This window comes from Dipodomys spectabilis, unplaced genomic scaffold, assembly GCF_019054845.1.
Source record: "Dipodomys spectabilis isolate Male_0828 unplaced genomic scaffold, ASM1905484v1 ptg000069l, whole genome shotgun sequence".
Lineage (NCBI taxonomy): Eukaryota > Metazoa > Chordata > Mammalia > Rodentia > Heteromyidae > Dipodomys > Dipodomys spectabilis.
The window spans coordinates 3598589-3618981 of record NW_024870746.1 but is presented as its reverse complement, the minus strand read 5'-3'; the positions used below and the strand labels follow the sequence as shown (position 1 = coordinate 3618981).

General features: G+C 42.5%; 1 protein-coding gene and 2 pseudogenes across 3 annotated transcripts; 2 read left to right on the top strand and 1 right to left on the bottom strand.

The window, feature by feature from the left end:
• Window positions 1-405: 405 nt before the first annotated feature.
• On the top strand, window positions 406-6919 carry LOC122109354 (T-cell surface glycoprotein CD1b-like). Of its 3 annotated transcripts, none has more exons than XM_042681669.1 (6): window positions 406-633; window positions 925-1191; window positions 1996-2178; window positions 4683-4961; window positions 5721-5814; window positions 6387-6919. In XM_042681669.1, the coding sequence occupies exons 1-5, from the start codon at window positions 573-575 to the stop codon at window positions 5804-5806; spliced, it is 876 nt and encodes a 291-aa protein (XP_042537603.1). In that variant the 5' UTR covers window positions 406-572; the 3' UTR covers window positions 5807-5814; window positions 6387-6919. The 3 variants fall into 3 exon arrangements, with proteins under 3 accessions (XP_042537603.1, XP_042537602.1, XP_042537604.1); XM_042681668.1 differs by having other exon boundaries at window positions 413-633; window positions 1996-2274; XM_042681670.1 differs by having other exon boundaries at window positions 554-633; window positions 1026-1191; window positions 1996-2274.
• A 2596-nt stretch (window positions 6920-9515) lies between these two features.
• LOC122109231 lies at window positions 9516-10125 on the bottom strand (annotated as a pseudogene).
• A 3184-nt stretch (window positions 10126-13309) lies between these two features.
• Window positions 13310-16123, top strand: LOC122109355 (annotated as a pseudogene).
• The last annotated feature ends 4270 nt before the right edge of the window (window positions 16124-20393 follow it).

The window sequence follows — 20393 nt, the reverse complement described above, 5'->3', positions numbered from 1 at the left end:
ATTGGAAAATTCTGGAAAGTTTAATGAAGTAGAAGAGAAGATGAGAACAGGCACCCAGGACTAAGAATATGAGATTAGGGAATCCAGACAAGGAAATAAAACAGGGAATGAAGCTGTGGACAACAGGAGGAAAAGAATCATGACATTAAGGGAGAAGACAGAATAGTGGGAGGATGGAGGATGAACTGGGTGCATAAACCAAAAACTCCTTCCATGGTTCAAATGCTCATGAAGCTGAGCAACTGTTGTGTATTCCCCTGTATGTATAGATATGACATCGAAGCTTAGAGAGGTTGAGAAGCTTGTATTGTGACAAGGGGAATTTCTTTTGAGATCATCTGATGAACCTGGAGTCATGGAGAGAAGCTGCAGGGCAAGGAAGGAAGAGGGAAGTGAAACCTGGAGTGGAGAAGGCAGGCTGTGCAAGAACACATTTCCCTCTCTGATCTGCAAGTTCTATGAAGAGAGTTTTCAAGTGGGAGAGACAGGAAGTCTGTACGGAGTCCTGAGCAGCAGCATTGCAGAATCAGACATCAAGCAGAGCCCTGAGCTCCTGAGGTCCTCTCTGGGAGATGCTGCTCCTGCCACTTGTGTTGCTAGCTGTGCTCTTCCCAGCTGGGGACAATCAGGATGGTAAGAGCAACTGGGGTAGCAGCCTGCCCTGTGGCGGAGGGTCTGGATAAAGACAGGCTGCACTTATCTGGTGAGCTTGGTCCACTAGGCTCTGAGGCCTCCTGCCTCCAGTGTCTTGACCATTCTGGAAGTTGGGGCTGAAGGCTGAGGCCCAAGGCTCTTAAAGAGACAGTGCTCATTGGTTGCACAGATTCTGAGTTTGTGCTTTCACATCTTCTCAGTGTGCATGCTTTCATCCCTCCTCCATCCCATTCCTAAGTTTCCTTTCATGTTTCTCCCCTTTATCCACAGCCTTCCAGGAGCCAATCCGTCTGCACTGCATTCAGATCTCATCATTTACCAACAGCATGTGGGCAGAAACTCAATTTTCATGTTGGTTGGATGATTTGCAGATTCATGGCTGGGACCGTGAGTCAGCCACTCCCATATTTCTGAAGCCTTGGTCCAAGGGGAATTTCACTGATGCTGAAGTGAAAGAGCTTGTGGAGATATTCCGAGTGTACTACTTCGCCTTCATTGAGGAAGTGCAGAAACATGCCAGTGATTTCCAGTTGCAATGTGAGCACTGTTGCCTCTCCTCCTCTCTCCTCTCCTGAGTCCCCCTCTCCACCCCTGTCTGCCTGCACACCTTTCTCTAGAGAAATCTCTACATCTCTTTGAAGTACTCAGATCTGGCTGCTTTTCCTTTGGTCTCTGATGGAGGAAATCACTTTCTTTGTGACCATGGCATTGTTTTTCTTGTAAGAAACTTGTTCTGCCTTTCCTTCCCTGTGCCTGAATGCCCTAAAATGTGACTTCTTCTTACTCAATTTTGGTGACTTTATCCTTCCTGATTGGTCCTCCCTAAGTGAGTATCCTATTTCTCTCAGGATGCTGAATTTTTTTTTTGCTGATCACCGGGCTTGAACTCTGAGCCTGGGTGATGTCCCTCTGCACTTTAGCTTAAGGATAGCACTCTACAACTTGAGCCACAGCAACAGTTAGGGCTTTTTTTTTTTTACTTATGTGATGCTGAGGAATTGAATTCAGAAGCTCATGCATGCCAGGCAAGCACTCTACCACTGAGCCATCTTCCCAGCCCCAGGCTGCTGAAATTTTGACTCCAAGTCCCTGATTCTCAACCCACCTGTTCTATCTCCTCTCCTCCATCACACACCCTACTCTGGCCCATCCGTGGCATGCTTGCCCCTTCTTAATGCTCCTCTATCTGAGAGCCTCTAAGTGTTCTAATAGTTTCAGCGCATCATTTCATACTCCTGAATTATATGCTCATCAAATCTGAAATCCTGAACCCTTTCCACAGTCTTTATTTCCAGTTTGACGTTTAGTAGCTGAACTTTTATCTGTGTTCCTCCTCCTTAGATCCCTTTGAGATCCAGGGCACAGCAGGCTGTGAACTGCACTCTGGGGGAGCCATCCTAAGCTTCCTGACAGGAGCATTAGGAAAAATGGATTTCCTGTATATCAAGAATCACTCCTGTGTACCTGCACCAGAAGGTGGCAGAAGAGCTCAGAAATTCTGCACATTCATCCACCAGTACAAAGGTATCTTGGAAATCGTGGACACTCTCCTCTATAAAACCTGCCCCGGATATCTCTTGAGCCTTCTTGAAGCGGGAAAGGAGGATCTGGAGAAGCAAGGTTTGTCCTGCTCTGTTTCCCTTTTGACCACCTTCCTTAAACTTAAAGAGCATCATAAAATTAATTTATTCCAAGTAAAAATACAAAGTAATATTATGACATTGACCAGATATGAAAGGCCCTCCCAGAAACAACTCTATTGATGATGAAGAGAACTCTCCTTTAAAGAAAATATGAAATAAAATGAAAAATGTGTAAGTCTGTATAATTTTTCTTTTAGCAAAACAACTTTTTTAGATTCTTTTTTTATTAATAAGTTTAATTTATCGTGAAAATACCATACAGAGGGGTTACAATTACATGGGAGGGTAATGAGTACATTTCTTATCAAGCATTGTTGACTCCTCCTTTGTTTCCCCTTCCCATAACCTCCCCCTTTGTTTCCCCTTACCTTCCCTGCTACCCCTCCACCCGCGCCCACCCCAAAGTTGTAAAGTTTGTTTTTTGGCATAATGTCTTGTACATCTCATTGTTGTAATGGGTCCACATGTATCCCTATTTAAACCTTTCGTTTTTTCCCTTCCACTCCACAAATTATACCAACATCAAATACAGTGAAAACAGGGGTTATACCGTGGGGGAGGGACATACAAAGCAACAAAGAAATCATCTTATAAATACATTAGAAACAATAGCACGAAAGAAAAATCATTTGAGTCCTAACACCTAACATCAACTTATCTGAACTTTTCTGCTTGTCTCAGACATATAATAGTTATTGTAAATGAGGGAAACCATGGGACCTATATTTCTTTGGGTCTGGCTTACTTCACTTAATATAATTTTTTCCAAGTCTTTCCATTTACTAAAAAAGGTGGCAATGACATTTTGTCTGATGGAGGCATAGAATTCCATTGTGTATATATACCACATTAGCTTGATCCATTCATCTATGGAGGGGCATCTGGATTGGTTCCATATCTTAGCTATGGTAAATAATATTGCAATAAACATAGTTGTACTGGTAGCTTTAGTATGGTCTTGTTTGTGATCATTCGGGTAAATGCCCAAAAGTGGGATTGCTGGGTCATAGGGGAGCTGTGTCTGGAGTCTTCTAAGAAACCTCCATACAAGTTTACACTCCCACCAACAATGCAGTAAGGTTCCCTTCTGTCCATATCCCCTCCAGCATCTGTTGTTATTAGAGTTCTTGATTATAGGCCATTCTAACTGAGGTGAGGTGGTATCTCAGTTTTGTTTTGATTTGCATTTCTTTTATGGCTAGGGAGGTTGAGCATTTTTTCATGTGTCTATTGGCCATCCTTCTTTCTTCTTCAGAGTAGTTTCTCTTTAAGTCTTTAGCCCACTTATTTATTGGACAGTTCTTTCTTTGAGAATTTGTTGTTGGGGATTTAATTTTTTGAGTTCCAGATATATTTTTACTATGAGACCTTTGTCTATTGTATGGCTAGTGAAGATCTTCTCCCAATCCGTGGGCTTTCTATTGATCTTGCTAGCTATGTCCTTTGCCATGCCAAAGCTCTGCAACTTCATGCAATCCCATTTGTCCAACCTGTCATTGATTTGTTGTGTTTCTGGGTCTCTATGAAGAGAATTTAAGCCTGTGCCAAGAAGACCTAGGGTTTCTCTTATTCCATCCTGTAATGTTTTCAGGGTGTCTCCTTTGACTTCGAGGTCTTTGATACATTTGGAGTTGATTCTGGTGCAGGGTGATATATAAGGATCTAGCTTTCGTTTTCTATAAGTGATTAACTAATTTTGCCTGCATCACTTACTGAAGAGGCTGTCTTTCTTCCATTCTATTTTTTTTAGCTCCCTTATTGAAGATTAGATGGCTATAGATCTGTGGGTTCATTTCTGGGTTTTCAGTTCTATTCCATTGGTCCTGAGGTCTGTTCTTGTGCCAGTACCAAGCTGTTTTGATTACTATTGCTTTGTAGCAGAGTTGGAAATGTGGTATTGATATTCCTCCAGCAATGTTTTTGCTATTCGGGGTCTCTCATTGTTCCATATGAATTTTTGGATTGTCTCTTCTATTTTCTTGAAGAATGAGGTTGCAATATTGAAAAGTATCATATTGAATTTGTAGATAGCCTTGGGAAGTATTGGCATTTTCATGATGTTGAATACCAGCATGAAGGAAAGGTACATATTTGACAGTAGAAAAATGATTTCAGTGAATTACAATGTTTAAAGTTTGCAATGAAAATAAATCCTCAATAAAGATGTATACCATTTTTCTTTTTCTCTTATTTTTATACAAACAGAACAAACAGTTGCATGCAATAACAAATTGTAGAGCTTAGAAGAAAGAGTGAGAGTCCATCAGTCATTGATTTTGTTACCAAGAAAGTGGGGGGTCAATGTCCAAATATGTGGACTTTGAAGTCCATATGCCCCAGGGTAGAGTTATTTTCTAGTATTGTCTCTGCCTCTTCCTGCTCCAGTGAAGCCTGAAGCCTGGCTGTCCAGTGGCCCCAGTCTTGGGCCTGGCCATCTGCGGCTGGTGTGTCATGTCTCTGGCTTCTACCCAAAGCCTGTGTGGGTGATGTGGATGCGAGGTGATCAGGAGCAGCTGGACACCCAGAGAGATGACTTCCTGCCCTATGCTGATGGGACGTGGTATCTGCGAGCAAGCCTGGATGTGAAAGCTGAGGAGGCGAAGGGCCTGAGCTGCCATGTGAAGCACAGCAGTCTAGGGGGACAGACCATCGTCCTCTACTGGGGTGAGAGAGAGCTGGAGGTCTGGCTGGGAGTGGGAGCAGGTAGCTCTAAAGCAAAGAGGGAGAGGGTGTGTAAGGGACAGGGAATGATGAGGAGGAAAGGCTAGAAGACATTTGGTGGGCGAAAGGGGACAGGAGGCAGGCAGAATGGGGAGGTATAAGGAAGAAGATGATCCAAGGACATTTAGAAAGATACTGAGCTGGGCATGAGAGCATTTTCTTGTAACCTCAGCACTAGTGAGTTTGAGACACAGCATGACAATTTAATGGCCAAATTACATTATACAGGGAGACACTGTCTCAAAAGTGGTGATGGTAACGTGTGTTTTCATGTGTTCACACTCAGTAAATTGTCCACCCTTAAATAGACGCAGTTCTTAGCTGGGTGATAGTGTCTCATGTGTGTAATCCTAGCTCCTTGGGAGGCTGATCTCTGAGGATCGAGGTTTGAAGACATCCCAGGCAGACAAGTCCCTGGGGTTCTCATGTCTAGTTAACCAGACAAAAGTCAAAAGTGGAGATGTAGCGGGAGTGGTAGAGCACCAACGTGGAGCAAGAAAAGCTAAGGGAGAGTGATAGAGTCTGAGTTCAAAGTCCAGTAGTGACAATATCCTATCTATCCACTTTATCTCAGTAAAGTTGTTAACCTCAGACTCCCCCCAAAATTGGGATGATAGGAGGATGGTTAGGTAGGCAAAGGAAGGCCAGGTAATGGAGCAAGTGTCATTAGAAGTGACAATTGATTACTCTTCCAATCCACAGGATACTCTGTCTCTGTTGGTTTAATCATTGCTGCAGTAATAGTGCCTTGCTTGATCCTTTTGCTGTGCCTTGCACTGTGGTTTTAGAAGCGCTGGTGAGTTTTTTTAACCCTTCTTTACTGTCTGTTCCATACTTTTTGATCTTTCATGTACTAATAGCCCATTAGTTGTCCTCTTTCTACCAAGAGTTTCCTCTTAACCTTGATCCCTGGGGAGAGGTAATTTAAAGAATTTTGGCAAAATACATCTAACATAGAACTTTTACCATCATTAGTGCTTCTAACAATATTAAGAACACAGATGCTATTTTATTTGTTCTCCTTGCAATGTGAAACTGTCCTCACATTTGAAGCCATGTTTCCTTCCCCGTTTCCCCGGGCCCTGGGATAGTGACTCTTGTACTTTTGCTTTCTACGGATGTGATTGGAATTACACGGTATTCATCCTGTGACTGGCCTCTTACTCTTAGCCATCTGTTGTCTGAATATATCTCTATGGCAGCTACGTCAGAATTACCTTTCTTCTTCAGGCTGAGTCCTTTCCACTGCATGTCTAAATACCATCGAGCACTTGAGCTGCTTCTTCCATTGGGTTCTGTGAAGAATGCTGTATATGACTCTGTTCATATCTCTTATATATATTTTTTTAAAACTTATGTTCTTTACAGGTCATATGATGATATTCCATGAGCCCCAATCTTTCTTCTCTCTCCTTTGGAATAAGTACCAAGATGCCGAGAAACCTGTGAACTCAAGAGATAGTTTTGTTATGTCAATAATTATTGTTTTGGCAGGAAAACATGTGCTTCATATAATTTCTTTTGTTAATGTGTGTTACAATGACTGATTGCTCATATGGCAAAAGAACTCTATATCTTTTCATCTTTCCTACTTATTGAGAATGTATGCATTTGGAATTAGTTTGAGAATATATGGTTCTAGTTTTTCATCTACCTTTTCATCTACAAGCCTTATCCTTGTTAGGTATTGTTATGAATGAGTTTTTGACTTCATAAGATGAGTTGAGATATGTTTCCTGTCTTGTTACTCTCCAGAGTATGGGACAGCATGGCTGTGTTTGTGAAGAATTGGATGAGTTCACTTGTTTAGCCTTTTATGTTGGGAAATATTTTGTCAGGAAAGTTAAATTTTATGGTCAGATTTTTTCTCATTAATTTTCTGGGCTTTATTTCTTGTTTAATATCATTTTTTTAATATCATTCTTGTTTAATATCATCTTGTTTAATTACATATTACACAAAATTAAAAGAACAATATATTTGGTATTTATAAATTATTAAATGAAAATACAGGAATATATATTTATCTTTACAGAGCTTTGCTTTTCTTCTAAACTAACCAAATCTTCTGCCATTTTATGATATTAAAAAGTAAACTAGTGTATGCATGCCCGAGAATAAATGGGGAGTGGGATTAATAATCGCAAGGCTGATTTATTTCTTCCTTGGCCTAAGGAAAGTTGCTGTTTGTCCCTTTGGGCTTAGGAGAGCAAGAAACATACTCTCTATCTATTCAATCTTTAAAATGGTTATTACATTTATTTCCCTCATTTAATAAGGGAGCCATACTCAGACTTCTTGGCCAAGAAACTCTAGCTTCTAAAGAGAGTCTCTAGTGTTCCCTGGAAGAAGAGTCTCTGGGGTTTCCATTGCCCCTCACATTAAGGGTAGAACAGATCAAAACTGTCCACTGTGGTCCCACCTAAGGTATGCTTCTAGGAATACAGACCAAGCCCGTTCCCCTTCCAGAAAATAGCCTCTTCTTCCACTCAGGTGTGAAGTCCTCAAAACAGGAATTTCAGTCACCTCAGCCTGGTCCCTGTTTCTCCTCACTTCTGAAGGCCCCCAGGAATACTAACTGGATTGTTGTCCTGTGGTGGACGGTTGATGAAGCCTCTGCTCTGGACCTGGGGGATCTGATGACTTATTCAGTGGTTTTCCAATGTCTTTCAGAAGCAAACCCCCTGATGCAAATGAAATGTTACCCTGAACCCCAATATGAAATACAGCTACAAGGGGAGCTGTTCTTGTTAAGGGTGAGTTGCCCAGTCTGCTCACCTCTCCCAACTCACACCCCTTTACCTCCCCAAGGACTCCAGAGGCTCAACCCCTAAAATACTTTGATGCTTTGCCAAGCAGTGTGTAAACCACTGGCCTAGTTTGTCCTGATCAAGTCAGAGGTTTCCTCCTATCCCAACTGCTTGCCATAGATAGGCTCTGAGTTTATGGTTCAGCACACTGAATAACAGACCAAGTGGCTCATACAGTTTAACCACCTCCCCCATAAATACCATTAAAAACTGCAGCCCTCTCTCAAAAGCAAAAGTGTGGACTAAATACCTGAGGCCAATTTGGTCCCACATTCCAGCAAGCATGATTAGGATGCCACATTCTAGGACAGGGAAAAATCTCGAAGCAGTCAACGGTGGACTGGCTAAGCTGATGAGTGCTCAGGACCATGGCAGGGTTCTAGAGCACTGTGAAGGAAATCAGTGTTGGAGAGCAGCAATTTGAGCACCTTGGAAAGTGCAGCAGTGAGGTCTTACTCAGGGCCTGTGTTTAGAATGAATTTTTCCCTCTAAAGAAAAAGCTATAGTTTGGATTTGTTGTAGAGGACTGTTGAGGCCTAAAGTTAGTGTCCTCAGACTCTGAAGTAGAGACTAATAATGTAAATGCAAACAAGGTGGCTTCAAAGGAAATATGAAAATGCTTGTAGGTATTCTAGAACCCACACACCTGGCCCCTGATAAAGCAGCACCAAAGCCCACCCCAAAGCATATGCCAGTAATGGAATACCTGTCACCATCACACCATGGGGCTCAGAGCTGGAATGTTCCTCTCAGGGCATCAAAAATCTCACTGAGACAATGCAGGACGCAGACTGTATTCTAGATGAGCATTTATGCCCATAGCCAGGAAAGGAAAATCAGAGCCCCAATTTAGAGTTTCAGTGTAGGTGCAGAGGTCCCCCAAATAGGCAACAATTGTGTCCCAGTGGGAGGGAAGGGTAGCAGGCAGTTTCAGCTACCAAAGATTCCACCCACCCAGGCTCCACAGCCCTGCCCTCAATCAGCACAGGAGGCAGCAGCAAGTGCATAATGCACACAGAGGGGATGTGGAAGGAACAAGGCCAGTTTCAGAACAGCTGTTTTCTCCAAAGCCCTGCCAGTGACTTTCTGCAGAGAGGTGCCAGAGTCCTCCCTCGGTCTGGATACAGAGTTTCTTGCTTAACCTTGAGGCATGGAGAAAAGGGGTGAAATTGTGGGGGTCGGGGGAGGGAGAGGAAGGGCAAAGACCTATCCCTTCTTGTTCTTGACATTGCAAGAGGGAATGTTTTCTCCGTGAAGAATCTTACCATCACCAGATTAGACAAACAGTCCAGCAAGCACAGGAACACACATGCACATGCACACACATCCAAGCAGCCCTCAGCCATGGCCACTGCTCCCAGTCACCTCATTACCAAGGTTTCATTCCAAAGGGATGCAACTTCTGGGGTCTCAAATCCCACTCAGCCAATGGGGGCACAATTCCTCATGCAAGTCCACCTTCCTTGGAGTTGTAAAGCCAGCCTCAAGTGGTTTCCTATGTCCATCCACTAGAGCATCCAATAGATCATTCCCCCATCTTCCCTCCCAATTCCTGGAATGGTTGCGTCTCCTAGATTCTCACCTTCTTAAAACATTCCCCAATATCTCCTGCTCACTCTTCCAGACACCTGCCTGGCTCCCTCATGCATGACCTTCCTTACCTTGCCCTTCCCTGCTCCATTACCATTCATTTCCCATCTTTCCCCCACCTTGTTCCAAAGGCATTCTTTGTGCTGCCTTTGCTCTCCTGCCCACCTCCTTCCTCAGCCACACTTAGCCAGACCTGGCCCCAGACTTTCTCTGACTTGCTACCAAAAGTGCTCCTAAGGTTAGTTACCAGGGTCCTCAGCGCCATAGCCCCAGTCAGCAAGGCCCTCACTGATGCCCAGTGCTCCTCCCACAGACAACGGGCCTCCTCCAGGGCTCCATCCCATATAGAGCTGTGAACTCTGCCCAGCCCGCCCTGCTGTGGATAAAGTCGGCCAGGCATGTGTCCAGGTATGCCATCATCCACTCCTGCCCCAATTGGGGCTCCCTTGGAAAAGTTCATCAGAGACCTGGGTGAAGTTGCTGGGCTGCGTCTGCGGTCCCATGCAGCTGAGCTGCCAGAACAGAGAAGGAGTGTGGGAAGTGGGTCTCAGATTCATCTCCAGCTGCCTCCATGGCTTGATGCAGCATGTCAGCTTCTGGACCCTCCTCAGGCCCAGCTCCACAGACATAACCCTCTGCCTCACTTTATAGTCTACGAAGTCAGCCACCAGAGCCCGCGTGTATGGGGCTGAGGCTGGGGTCACCATCCAGGCGACCAGCCTGGATGGCAGCCGTGAGGACCCAGCTCTGGTGCCAAGGAGCTTCCAGCTGGGGCCTTTCATCTTCCTGGCCCGCGTGGAGCTCTGGTAAGGGGAAGAAGAGATCAGAACTTGGTGGAGAAGGGCTGGCTTGAGAGCTGGCCTGGGAAGGGCTGGGATCTCCTGGGACTGAACCCCTGCAACCAACGTTCTACCAGCTGTGGTAGAGTCCATGTTCTACCAACTGTGGCTGAGTCCATGTGCTTTGAGCCCCTATAGAAACTTCCTACCTACAATACCCTAGGTTTTCAGTACCTTTCCTCCTGACTCTTCCTTTGTATTCCTTTAAACCACACTTCTACATTTTCAGATCTAGTTAGGTTGCTGTCCCAAGTGTCAGTTTGATTTTTTCTGGTACTCACTTTTCCATTATTATAATGAAATAGGTCAGAAAATCAACTTAGAAAGAGCACATGTTTATGTATCTCATGTTCCTGGAATTTCTAGTTTAAAGTTGGGCAGTTCTATTGTTTTGGGTCTTTAGCAAGAATGCAGCTGACAAGGATAAGAGTGTTTCTCAGAGTAAACCATTGACAGCCTGAGTGAGGATGCAGAGAGCAGGGAGAGACAGAGAGAGAGGGACAGATAGAGGGAGGAAGGGAGGGAGGGAAATCTGTAACACATCCAATTTGTAGTGGAGGGAGGGAGGAAAAGAGAGAGAGAAATCTGTAACACATCCAGTTTGTAGCAGTGAGTAAGGCCATGCATTTGGGGGCTGAAAGGAAGAAGGCTATATGCATCACACACTTAAGGCAAATAATCAGCAGCTCTAGCAGAAGCAAATATTTAATCTCTTTTTTTCTAGATCTCATATAGGTTTGGATTTAGGAGAAGGGAAAAGGAGGCTTCTTATAGAATTCTTATAAAATTAGCCATTATACCTGAATGTTAGATGTACAATGTATAATCAGTCACAGCTATAGAGCCTTAGAGAAGTTGTCTTCCTCATTTGTAGGCTTCATGCAAACTGGGAAGCCTTCCTCCGCCTCCCACCTCTGCCATTCTGGAAGCTGGTGCCACAGGGCAGGCTTAAATGGTTAAACACATAGGTGGCTCCTCCCTCCAGCATTCCACATTCTCTTATTCAAATCTCAATCTTATAGCTCTCACGCAATTACAAGAGAGTAGGGGAATTTGTGTTTCTCCTGTCCCTGGACTCCCATGGCAAAAAAATCCCCCAATGTGACAAATGTCTGGCTTTCTATCTGCTATGGATTTCTAAAACCCCCAAAGTGAGAACTTGCTGGAAATGAAGGCAAAACCTTGTGCTTTTGAGGAACTTGTATAGGGTTTATGCTGTGTCTCAGTGTAACCCGTGTTGTTAGTTCATGGACACTGTCAGTTTTCTGTGGCAGTAATAGGAAAAGATGATTGAGGGGACACCCAACCTCTTTATTAATACAGACAAATGTGATATTCAGGGGGCATATGTGCACATAGGATATATATATATATATACACACACATTAAAAACAAGAGTATAGAATCAAATGTATACATTTGTTAATTTAAAAAGGAAGAATTGCACCTTCACCTTCATGAATGTTAATTTGGGAACACTATCATAATAGATGTATTGTCTGGGATCTAAAATTGATGTTATGTTCAGATGTTGAGATATAACATTGACCGTAACAGAATTACTAACAAACCAACCACTAAGTAGCTCCCATAACTTACCTATATAAATTCAATATAGACAAATGCTGTCTTTTTAGGATGATGTATATTTGGTGCTAGTTGGGGTTTGAATAAGGGCCTGCTGTTTTTTTTTTTTGGTCGTGGGGGCTTGAACTCTGGGTCTGAGCGCTGTCCCTCAGCTCTTCAGTTTAAAGCTAGGACTCTACCACTTGAGCTACAGTGCCACTTCCAGGGCCTGCTGTTTTTAAGGTTTTCATTGCTCAAGTCTGGTGCTGCACCACTTGAGCCATAGTGCCACTTCTGGTGTTCTGTTGGTTAATAGGAAATAAGCGTCTCAGAGTGTCTTGGTCATGCTGGCTTTGAACTGCAGTCCAAAGGTATCGGCTTCCTTAGTAGCTAGGATTCCAAGCATAATCTATTGGTTCTTGGCTGGACAATATATTTTGATGAGGTCACAAATTTACCTTAAATATAGATATTGGTTTTCACTGCAATGCTGCCTTTGTCCTTGCTATCACCCAAGAAGTTATCCTTTACGTGGAAATGAATACTGCACAACTAAAATCTTAATTAAAGGCTCATCAGGCAGTCAAAATGCATTCCTGGGTAGTCAAATGTTGTTTAAGAAAATGTTTAAAAAGCCCACCAGGTTTGTAGGTGGGATTCCATGCATGGAAATATTATTCACCAGAGTGCATTACAGTCCTGAGTGTCCTTCTGCAGTTGGGAATGATGTGACAGATGAGATTATCCTGTCAATCTCCATATGCTCCCATGCTTGAAGAGATACCTGTGGACAGATAGGTATTTTGGTGAATAAATATGTGAATTAGAGTCAGTAGAAGGGCTTATTCATATTTTTATAGACGTGTGTACTAACAATGACCGCAATCTCATCACTAAGGCAGTTTTGGGTGCCTGGAGCAGTCACAGGAGATGTGAGACCACAAATTCTCCAATTTACAAAAGAACCAGTGAATCTCAAGAAATGAGAAAGGATAAAGGGTGAGACGGAGCAGAGATGAGTTTCAGGACACCTGGAATTGGGAGGGAAGGCTGGGTTGATCAGAATAAGAGACATGTAGAAGTCAGGATGGCCGAGCAGTCTAATCACTGCGTTCAGAATAAGAGACATGATTGAGTGTAGAGACACAGTTATGTATAGAAACTGGGCAACCATACAACTTCTCATTTGTAATTTTACAGCTAGATGAAGTGACCTTTGCATGTCACACAATCCTTGGAAGAGGAACAGCTGAGGAAGAGAGTTACATGGGGGCAGAACTTAGTGAAAAGGAGGGTGGCTGGAAATGAGAGAGGAGGGAATGACTTGAGTTCAGATGGGAGTGAAATGAAGGATGGAGTAGGAAGGTGAGGCTTAGAAAATACAAAAGTTTTCTTATATTCAGTTGCTGTTGGAAACCATTGTTTGTTGGTGGGAGAAGCAAGACAGAAGCGAGTTGAAGCAGGGTAGCTTAGTTACTAGCAGACATCAAAGATCAGCTTTGTTTAGAGAAGGAAACACACATCTGCTTATGCTATGCTGTTTCTTCAACTTCCACTGCTGGCTGCTCTCCTCCCAGGCAGTGTCAATGCGGAGGGTAAGAACATCTCTGTCAGCTACTGAGTCGTGTGGATGGGAGTGGATTTTAGTTGGCTTTCTAAGATATTGTACTGTGAATGCTAAGATGCTTATAATCTGCATCATTGTGTCCAAGTTCAGTTGATTGTTTTTGAGCATGGTGCTAGAGCACCAAGGGCTTGGGGAGGGAAATTATTATTGATGAACTGGTTATTATCCTTGTCTCTCTAGTAACTGGTTTGTTTTCTATCTTCTCTCTGTTTTGCTTATGTTTTCACTTATGCTACTGGACATGCATCCATCCATAGTGATCCATGAACATACCACATTGCCTCTCAGCCAGATCTCATACTATGCCAATGAATCCTGGGCACAAACTCTGGGGTCTGCTTGGCTGGATGAATTACAGACTCATCGTTGGGACAGTGAAACAGAAACACCAATTTTCTTGCACACATGGTCCAACGGAAACTTTAGTAATGAGGAGTTGACAGATCTGGAGCTGCTTTTCCGTGTGTATATGATTGGGATAAGTCAGGAGATTCATACCTACTCCACAGACTTGGGGCGTAGGTGTAAGTTTAACCAACTGGGAGAATTCTTCAGAGGGTTCTTGTAATTGAAACCCTTTCTCTATTCCTTTTGATGAGATTTTTCATCATCTCATCTCACAACAAAAGTCTCCATGCCTCCATCTCTCCAGTTATGTGTTGAACATTAATCAAAATTACCTAGATTTTTGCCACTTCAACAGTCTTTTCTATTGTGCTTTGTTGTGTTTTTTTGTGATCTTCATCTGTGTCATTAAGTTAGAGGTAGAGAACTGTCTTATCCTATGCTTGAGTCTTTTAAAATATAATCCCTTCTGCTATTTCTTCAATTTCTTTAGACATTTGGAGTCATTATCTAGCTCTTGTGATGCTGAGTCTATGCATCATGAGATTTGGGCTCCCTTCTGTCTGTAGTTCCTGGTCTGTATTATGTCAGTCTCACCTCTTATTTTCCCTGAACTTCATTGGTCAATCTTTAATTCAAGGACTTTGTTTGTTATTTCCTTCCTTCTCATCTTCAGCAGATATTTGCTCTCCCTTGTTTCTGACTGGATGTTTCTTTGGCTCACTCCCCTACAAAATATGACGCATCTTTGCACTCTTCTTTTTGAGACGAGGCCCTTAGATTCTAACCTGGCTTTCATTTTTGTTTATTTGAACTCTTTATCTCATTCTTTCCTTTCTGAAGATCCTGTTGAATTACAAGTGAGACTTGGCTGTGAGCTGTCCTCTAGCGAGAGTGCCAAAGGCTTCATGCAGGTGGCCTTGGAAGGATCAGATTTTTTAAGTTTTCAGAACACAACCTGGGTGCCATCTCCTGAAGGTGGGAAACAGGCCCAGAAGGCGTGTGATCTCCTCAATCTGTATGAGGGCATCAAGCAAATCGTAGAGAACCTTATGAGCAAAACCTGCCCTCGGTTCCTCTTGGGTATCCTGGATGCAGGAAAGATGTATCTTCAGAGAAAAGGTCAGTTCAACCTTTCCCTTAAAGGTGTTTTCTTCATGTTTTCCCCTTCTCACCTTCCTGTTTGAACTCAGGACATGGTGGAGGACAAGAGGGATTGGGTTGCAGGGTGAGAATTCCCTAAGGGAGACAAAAGCCATTAGGCAGATATCTATGACTGAAGCCATGTGTTAGGTGCACATCTGTCCTCATGTGACTCCCTCTTGTATTCTCTACAGTGAGGCCAGAGGCCTGGCTGTCAAGCTCCTCTATCCTTGAGTCTGGCAGACTAATGTTGGTTTGCCACGTCTCTGGTTTCTTCCCAATGTCCATTTGGGTGATGTGGATGAGGGGTGAGCAAGAGCAACTGGACAGCAAACGCGATGATGTTCTTCCCAATGCTGATGGGACTTGGTATGTTCGTGTGATCCTCGAGGTGGAGGCTGAGGATGCTGTTGGTTTGTCTTGTCATGTGAAACACAGCAGTCTAGGAGACCAGGACCTCATTCTCTACTGGGGTAAAGTTAGAGGTTGGGTGTGCCAGTGGGTTTTCATTGAGACTGAAGGTAGAAATGGGGAAAGTTGGTGATATCAGCTGCAGATGAGGGATGTCATGAAAAAAATACATACAGAAACGAATGCCTGATTCATGGAATGAAGAAGTGGAACATGAATGAGAAATGGATCCAGGAAATCTGGAGGGAAGTTAAGGAATTGTCATGTGAGCTGGGTAGTGTTGTGCTCACATCTGTAATCCTAGCTAAGTGGGAGGCTGAGATCTGAGGATCGTGGTTTGAAGTCAGCCAGAGCAGGAAAGACTGTGAGACTGCTATCTCCAATCAATTACCCCAAATCTGGAAGTGGAGATGTGAGTGAAATGGTAGAGCACCAACCGTGAGCCAAAGAAGGTCAGGACTGCTCAAGTCCAGACAATGCCCAGGCCTATATAATGCTAGCTTGAGAAGCAGCACATAAACAGCAACAAACCTCAGAGAAGTATAGAAATAGAGTGTCTGAACCAGATTGATTGCTGTGGCTTATGCCCAATACACATATTAAGCCAGGCAGTCTAGGGATGATTCAGATGTGTGCATGAGATTCAGATGGTGTCTTTGGATGTCTTCCATATCTACAGGACACAGTCTTTCCATGAACTTGATCATCTTGGCAGTGGTTGTGCCCTTGATCCTTTTGATAGTCCTTGTGTTATGGTTTAAGAGGCGTTGGTGAGTTCCTGTGTTTTCTTATGTCTTCAGAGTCGTCTTATTGTATACTTTTATATTCTCTGTTACCTTGCTCAGCCTTTCTCTCAACACCTCCTCCTGACCCAGGTTTCTGTCACTTCTGTCTTGTCACAGGTCCTATCGGGGTATTCCATGAGAAGTCTCACTGTGTTTCCTACGTTGTATTGAGAAGCCAGCAGTCCTGGAGCTCAGGACAACCAAGTGATGCCATCCTTTCTTCCATGTATCTCATCTGATTCTCTTTTTGTCTGAGAATCACTCCTGAGTATCATTCAATTTGATTTCTGCAACTCTGTACATAATGGCACTTCAATTTTCAGTAGTGGACAAATTGCAAGTCTATTTCTGATGTTTCTTTAGAGGTAGGTTTTACAGGACCTTTTAGCAGGAAACCACAAGCATGCATCATTTCCTGCTTGTCTTGCAGGTACTTGAGCTTTCTTCTCCATTTTATGTTTAAGTGTTTAGGGGGTAAGGGCATTGCAAAGTGCCATTCATCTATATAATTCTGCTTGCTGAAAAATTAAGCAAAACATTCAAAGAAGTAGCATGTCCATGTTGGATCAACTCATGTTGGTAGATTTTGTTTTATCATTTTGTTTATTCCTAACATTTGAAACATTCATGGCACTCTTTGTTTGAGGGCTGACATAGCTTAGAAATTCCAACATCGGGGCTGGGGAGGTGACTCAGCGGTAGGGTGCTTGCCTTCCATGTCTGAGGCCCTGGGTTTGAATCCTCAGCAGCACATAAGCAAAAAGAAAAAAAGTCGGAAGTGGCACTGTGGCTCAAGTGGTAGAGTGCTAGCCTTGAGCTGAAGAGCTGAGGGACAGCGCCCAGGCCCAGAGTTCAGGCCCCATGACCAGACACCCAACCCCCCCAAAAAAGAAATACCAACATTCTTTAGTTCCCTCTCCTTATGGGTAAATATTAAGGAAATACTGCATCTAACCTCCTTCATACATGCATTTGTCAAATTCTATGTGTCTTAAGATAGATGTATTTTCTGGATTTTTTTTCTTTTTTTATTTATTTTTATTTTTTAACATGTTCTGTTTTTTTTTTGTATACATTTTTATTGTAAAAATACTGTACAGAGGGGTTACAGTTACATGAATAAGGTAATGAGTACATTTCCTATCGGACATTGTAACCTCCTCCTTTTCTTTTTCCCTACCATCCTTTCTTTCTTCACCTCTCCAACTCCTCCTCTCCCATATCCTAGAAGTTGTAAAGTTCTGGATTTTTTTTCTATGAATAATATTGATTGATTTTTACAATTTAGAATTGGAAATAATTGTGTGTATTTATATCATATAATGTGGTATTAGAGTGCACAAACACACTGTGAAATGATTAAATCAATGTACATGATTAGATCATAGGACTGATTTATCTATTACATTTAATTTAGAATCTAGGCCATAAAATTTGAAACCAGGTAGTATCATGCTTTTATTTTTATTTTCATTCTAAGTATATTGTGCTTATTCTTAGTGCTTTATGATTTCATGTCATTTTTATCTATTCTTATTTTATTTAAATAGGGCCACTTAGATTTCTATGAGCACAGAAAATTAATCTGGAATCTGTAGATTGTTTTAGATAGACTGGATATTTTAGCCATATCAGCATTTCCAATTTCAATGATCATTGGATTTTTCCCTTATTTGTTTTAACTTCCTTGATCAATGGATTACACTTTTTGTGTATTAGTTTTGACTCTCCTTCCATTCTTATTTCTAATTATTTTATTCTTTTTCATGTTATTATAAGCATGATTCTTTCATTGAAAATTTAGTATAAAGGTATTGTACAGAGGAGTTACAGTTACATAAGTAAGTCAATGTGTACATTTCTCGTTGAATATTGTTACCCCTCTGGATTGTCTCCCACCTGACTTCCTGCCCCTATGTTTTAAAGTTCATTTCCAACATAAGGTCTTGTGGGTATTGTTATTGCATTGATTCACCCTTTGTCTTTTTTCTCACCATTTGGGGTTATTTCTTAATTTCCTGGGAACCTATCCCACTGAACATAGGCCTCACTTGTGGCGGGAGGCTCACAATGCATCCTCTGAGCATCAGTTACCAACTGCACCTTCTCTGTTGCTTCCAATCTGTGCATGCTTCCATTTGTCAACTGTCTGTTTCCCACAGCATCACTCAAACAGCATTCACGTTGGGAAAATGTTATCTTGTCTAGAATGCTACCACCTGTTCATTTCAGCTCTCTGAATGATCTTCGGATGCCTTTATGGAATTTCAGATGCTCCACATAGAGGCTCGAGATATGCAGAGCTTTCCCAGCTCCTTGGCACATTGATAGCCAGTTCTAGAAGACGCTTTGCCTGTGTTTGGTCTCCTGAAACTCTTGCGTGCAATAGCATCAGCTCCTGACTCTCAACGTGTCTTGGGACTCAAGAAATCACTTCTTTTGTCCTTTTCCTTCAGGTTGCATAGTCAGGCAAAATTACCTCTTCACAGTAAATGAGATCACAGAGGTCTCAGAGGATTTAGGTAAATTCAGTTTGAGCTTAGTATGGTATAAGACTATAATGTGTGTAAACACACACATGTACAATTTAGGTGTTAGGGCATTTTCCAGAGCCGGTCTGGGCTCTCTAGCTCTTGAGCTATGTGCCAATTTTGGTCTTTTCTGAGTTGTTTATTGGAGATAAGAGTCTCAAGGACCTTCTTACCTGGGATAACTTTGTACTGCAATGCTCAGATCTCAGCCTTAAAACATTAGGAGACTCACCTTCGTATGCCAATACGGTCCATTGGTGTGGCTCTAACACATTTAATGCCAAGAGAGAAATTTTTTGGCAGGGTGTGTGTTTTAGTTACATTTTTATTAAAAAAACTAGGCTACTAGAATTCATGCAAAAACAATAAGGACTCAGAATACATGAAATAAAAGTATTGTTTCAAAGAAAAAGATACTAGAGGGGGTGGGAAGGTGGCTCAGTGGTAGAGCGCTTGCCTTGCATGTGTGAGGCCCTGGTTGGATTTCTCAGCACCACATAAGCAAAAAGAAAAAAGCCAGAAGTGGCGCTTTGGCTCAAGTGGTAGAGTGCTCACCTTGAGCTGAAGAGCTGAGGGACACCGGCCAGGCCCAGAGTTCAGGCCCCACAACCGAACCCCCCCCCCCAAAAATAAAAAGATACTAGAATATTATATATGATATTTGTGTATTTCTTGTCAGCTTTAATAAACAGCTTTATCTACATCCCATTCTATTACTGTAAGTTTATTAAGATGTGTGTTTCTGTTTGTAGAGAGGCAGAAGAAACAGGAAAAATAAACCAAGCAATCACAAATTAAGTATACATTGAGTGATACACATGACATCCTGTCTACAGATAATCAAATTACACTCAAAGTCTAGGAGTTGGTGGCTCACAGTTCTAATCTTAACTACTCAGGAACCTGTGATTTGATCTGAGTATTGGTGTTCAAAGCCAGCTCAAATAGGAACCTTGAGGAGTCTCATATGCCCAATAACTCTCAGAAAAACAGAAGTAGAGTTGTGGTCAAGTGTTAGAGTGCTAGTCTTGAACAAAAGAACTTAGGGAGAGTGCCAGGTCCTGAGTTCAAGCTCCATATTTGACAAAAACAAAAGTAATCCTATGGTTAGTCATTGTTGATGGGTACCATAGACCAGAAGAGAACATACCTTTTACTAATACCAGGGAGAAATCCAACTCCAAGGAAGAACAAAAATATCTTCATTATGCTAGCCACCATGAATAGAACTTGACATATTTCTGTCCAGTGTATCCTGGTCCCAGCGTTGCCAAGGAAAACACACCCCCCTTGAGCACTGGAGAGAACAATACTTTCTTTCCATGGAGAAGATCCAAAATAAGATCAGCTTCAACAGGTGGCTGTTGAAGAACCCACAGTCAGCGGTGTGCTCTCAGGTTAACTCTAAGTAACTGGCATGCATACTGTCATCTTGTGTGGCAACAGAGGTGGCTCAGACCTCTCCCTCTTGGAGCCTGAAAACCTGAAAGCTGGAGGTGAGCTTGAGGACCATTTGTACCTCTGATTAACTGGACCAATAGAACCCATTTGAATTTGCAATAGGGAAATACACCCCACACAAGCTGATAAGCCTAGCAGAGATTGAGTATACAGTGTATCACATGAAAAGGAGGAGTGGCAGGCCCAAGCCTATTAACTGGACAAGTGGTGGCAAACTAAAACTAAACTAACATCAATAGATTTGTTTGAACAAATTTTAAGGTACTT

Bases quoted from the DNA above. Each gene is read 5' to 3' on its own strand.
- LOC122109354 (XM_042681668.1), top strand. From the start codon at position 573: ATGCTGCTCCTGCCACTTGTGTTGCTAGCTGTGCTCTTCCCAGCTGGG. The intron at 634-924 runs GTAAGAGCAACT...CTTTATCCACAG, and splicing joins AGCTGGGGACAATCAGGATG to CCTTCCAGGAGCCAATCCGT. The intron at 2,275-4,682 runs GTTTGTCCTGCT...TTCCTGCTCCAG, and splicing joins GGAGGATCTGGAGAAGCAAG to TGAAGCCTGAAGCCTGGCTG.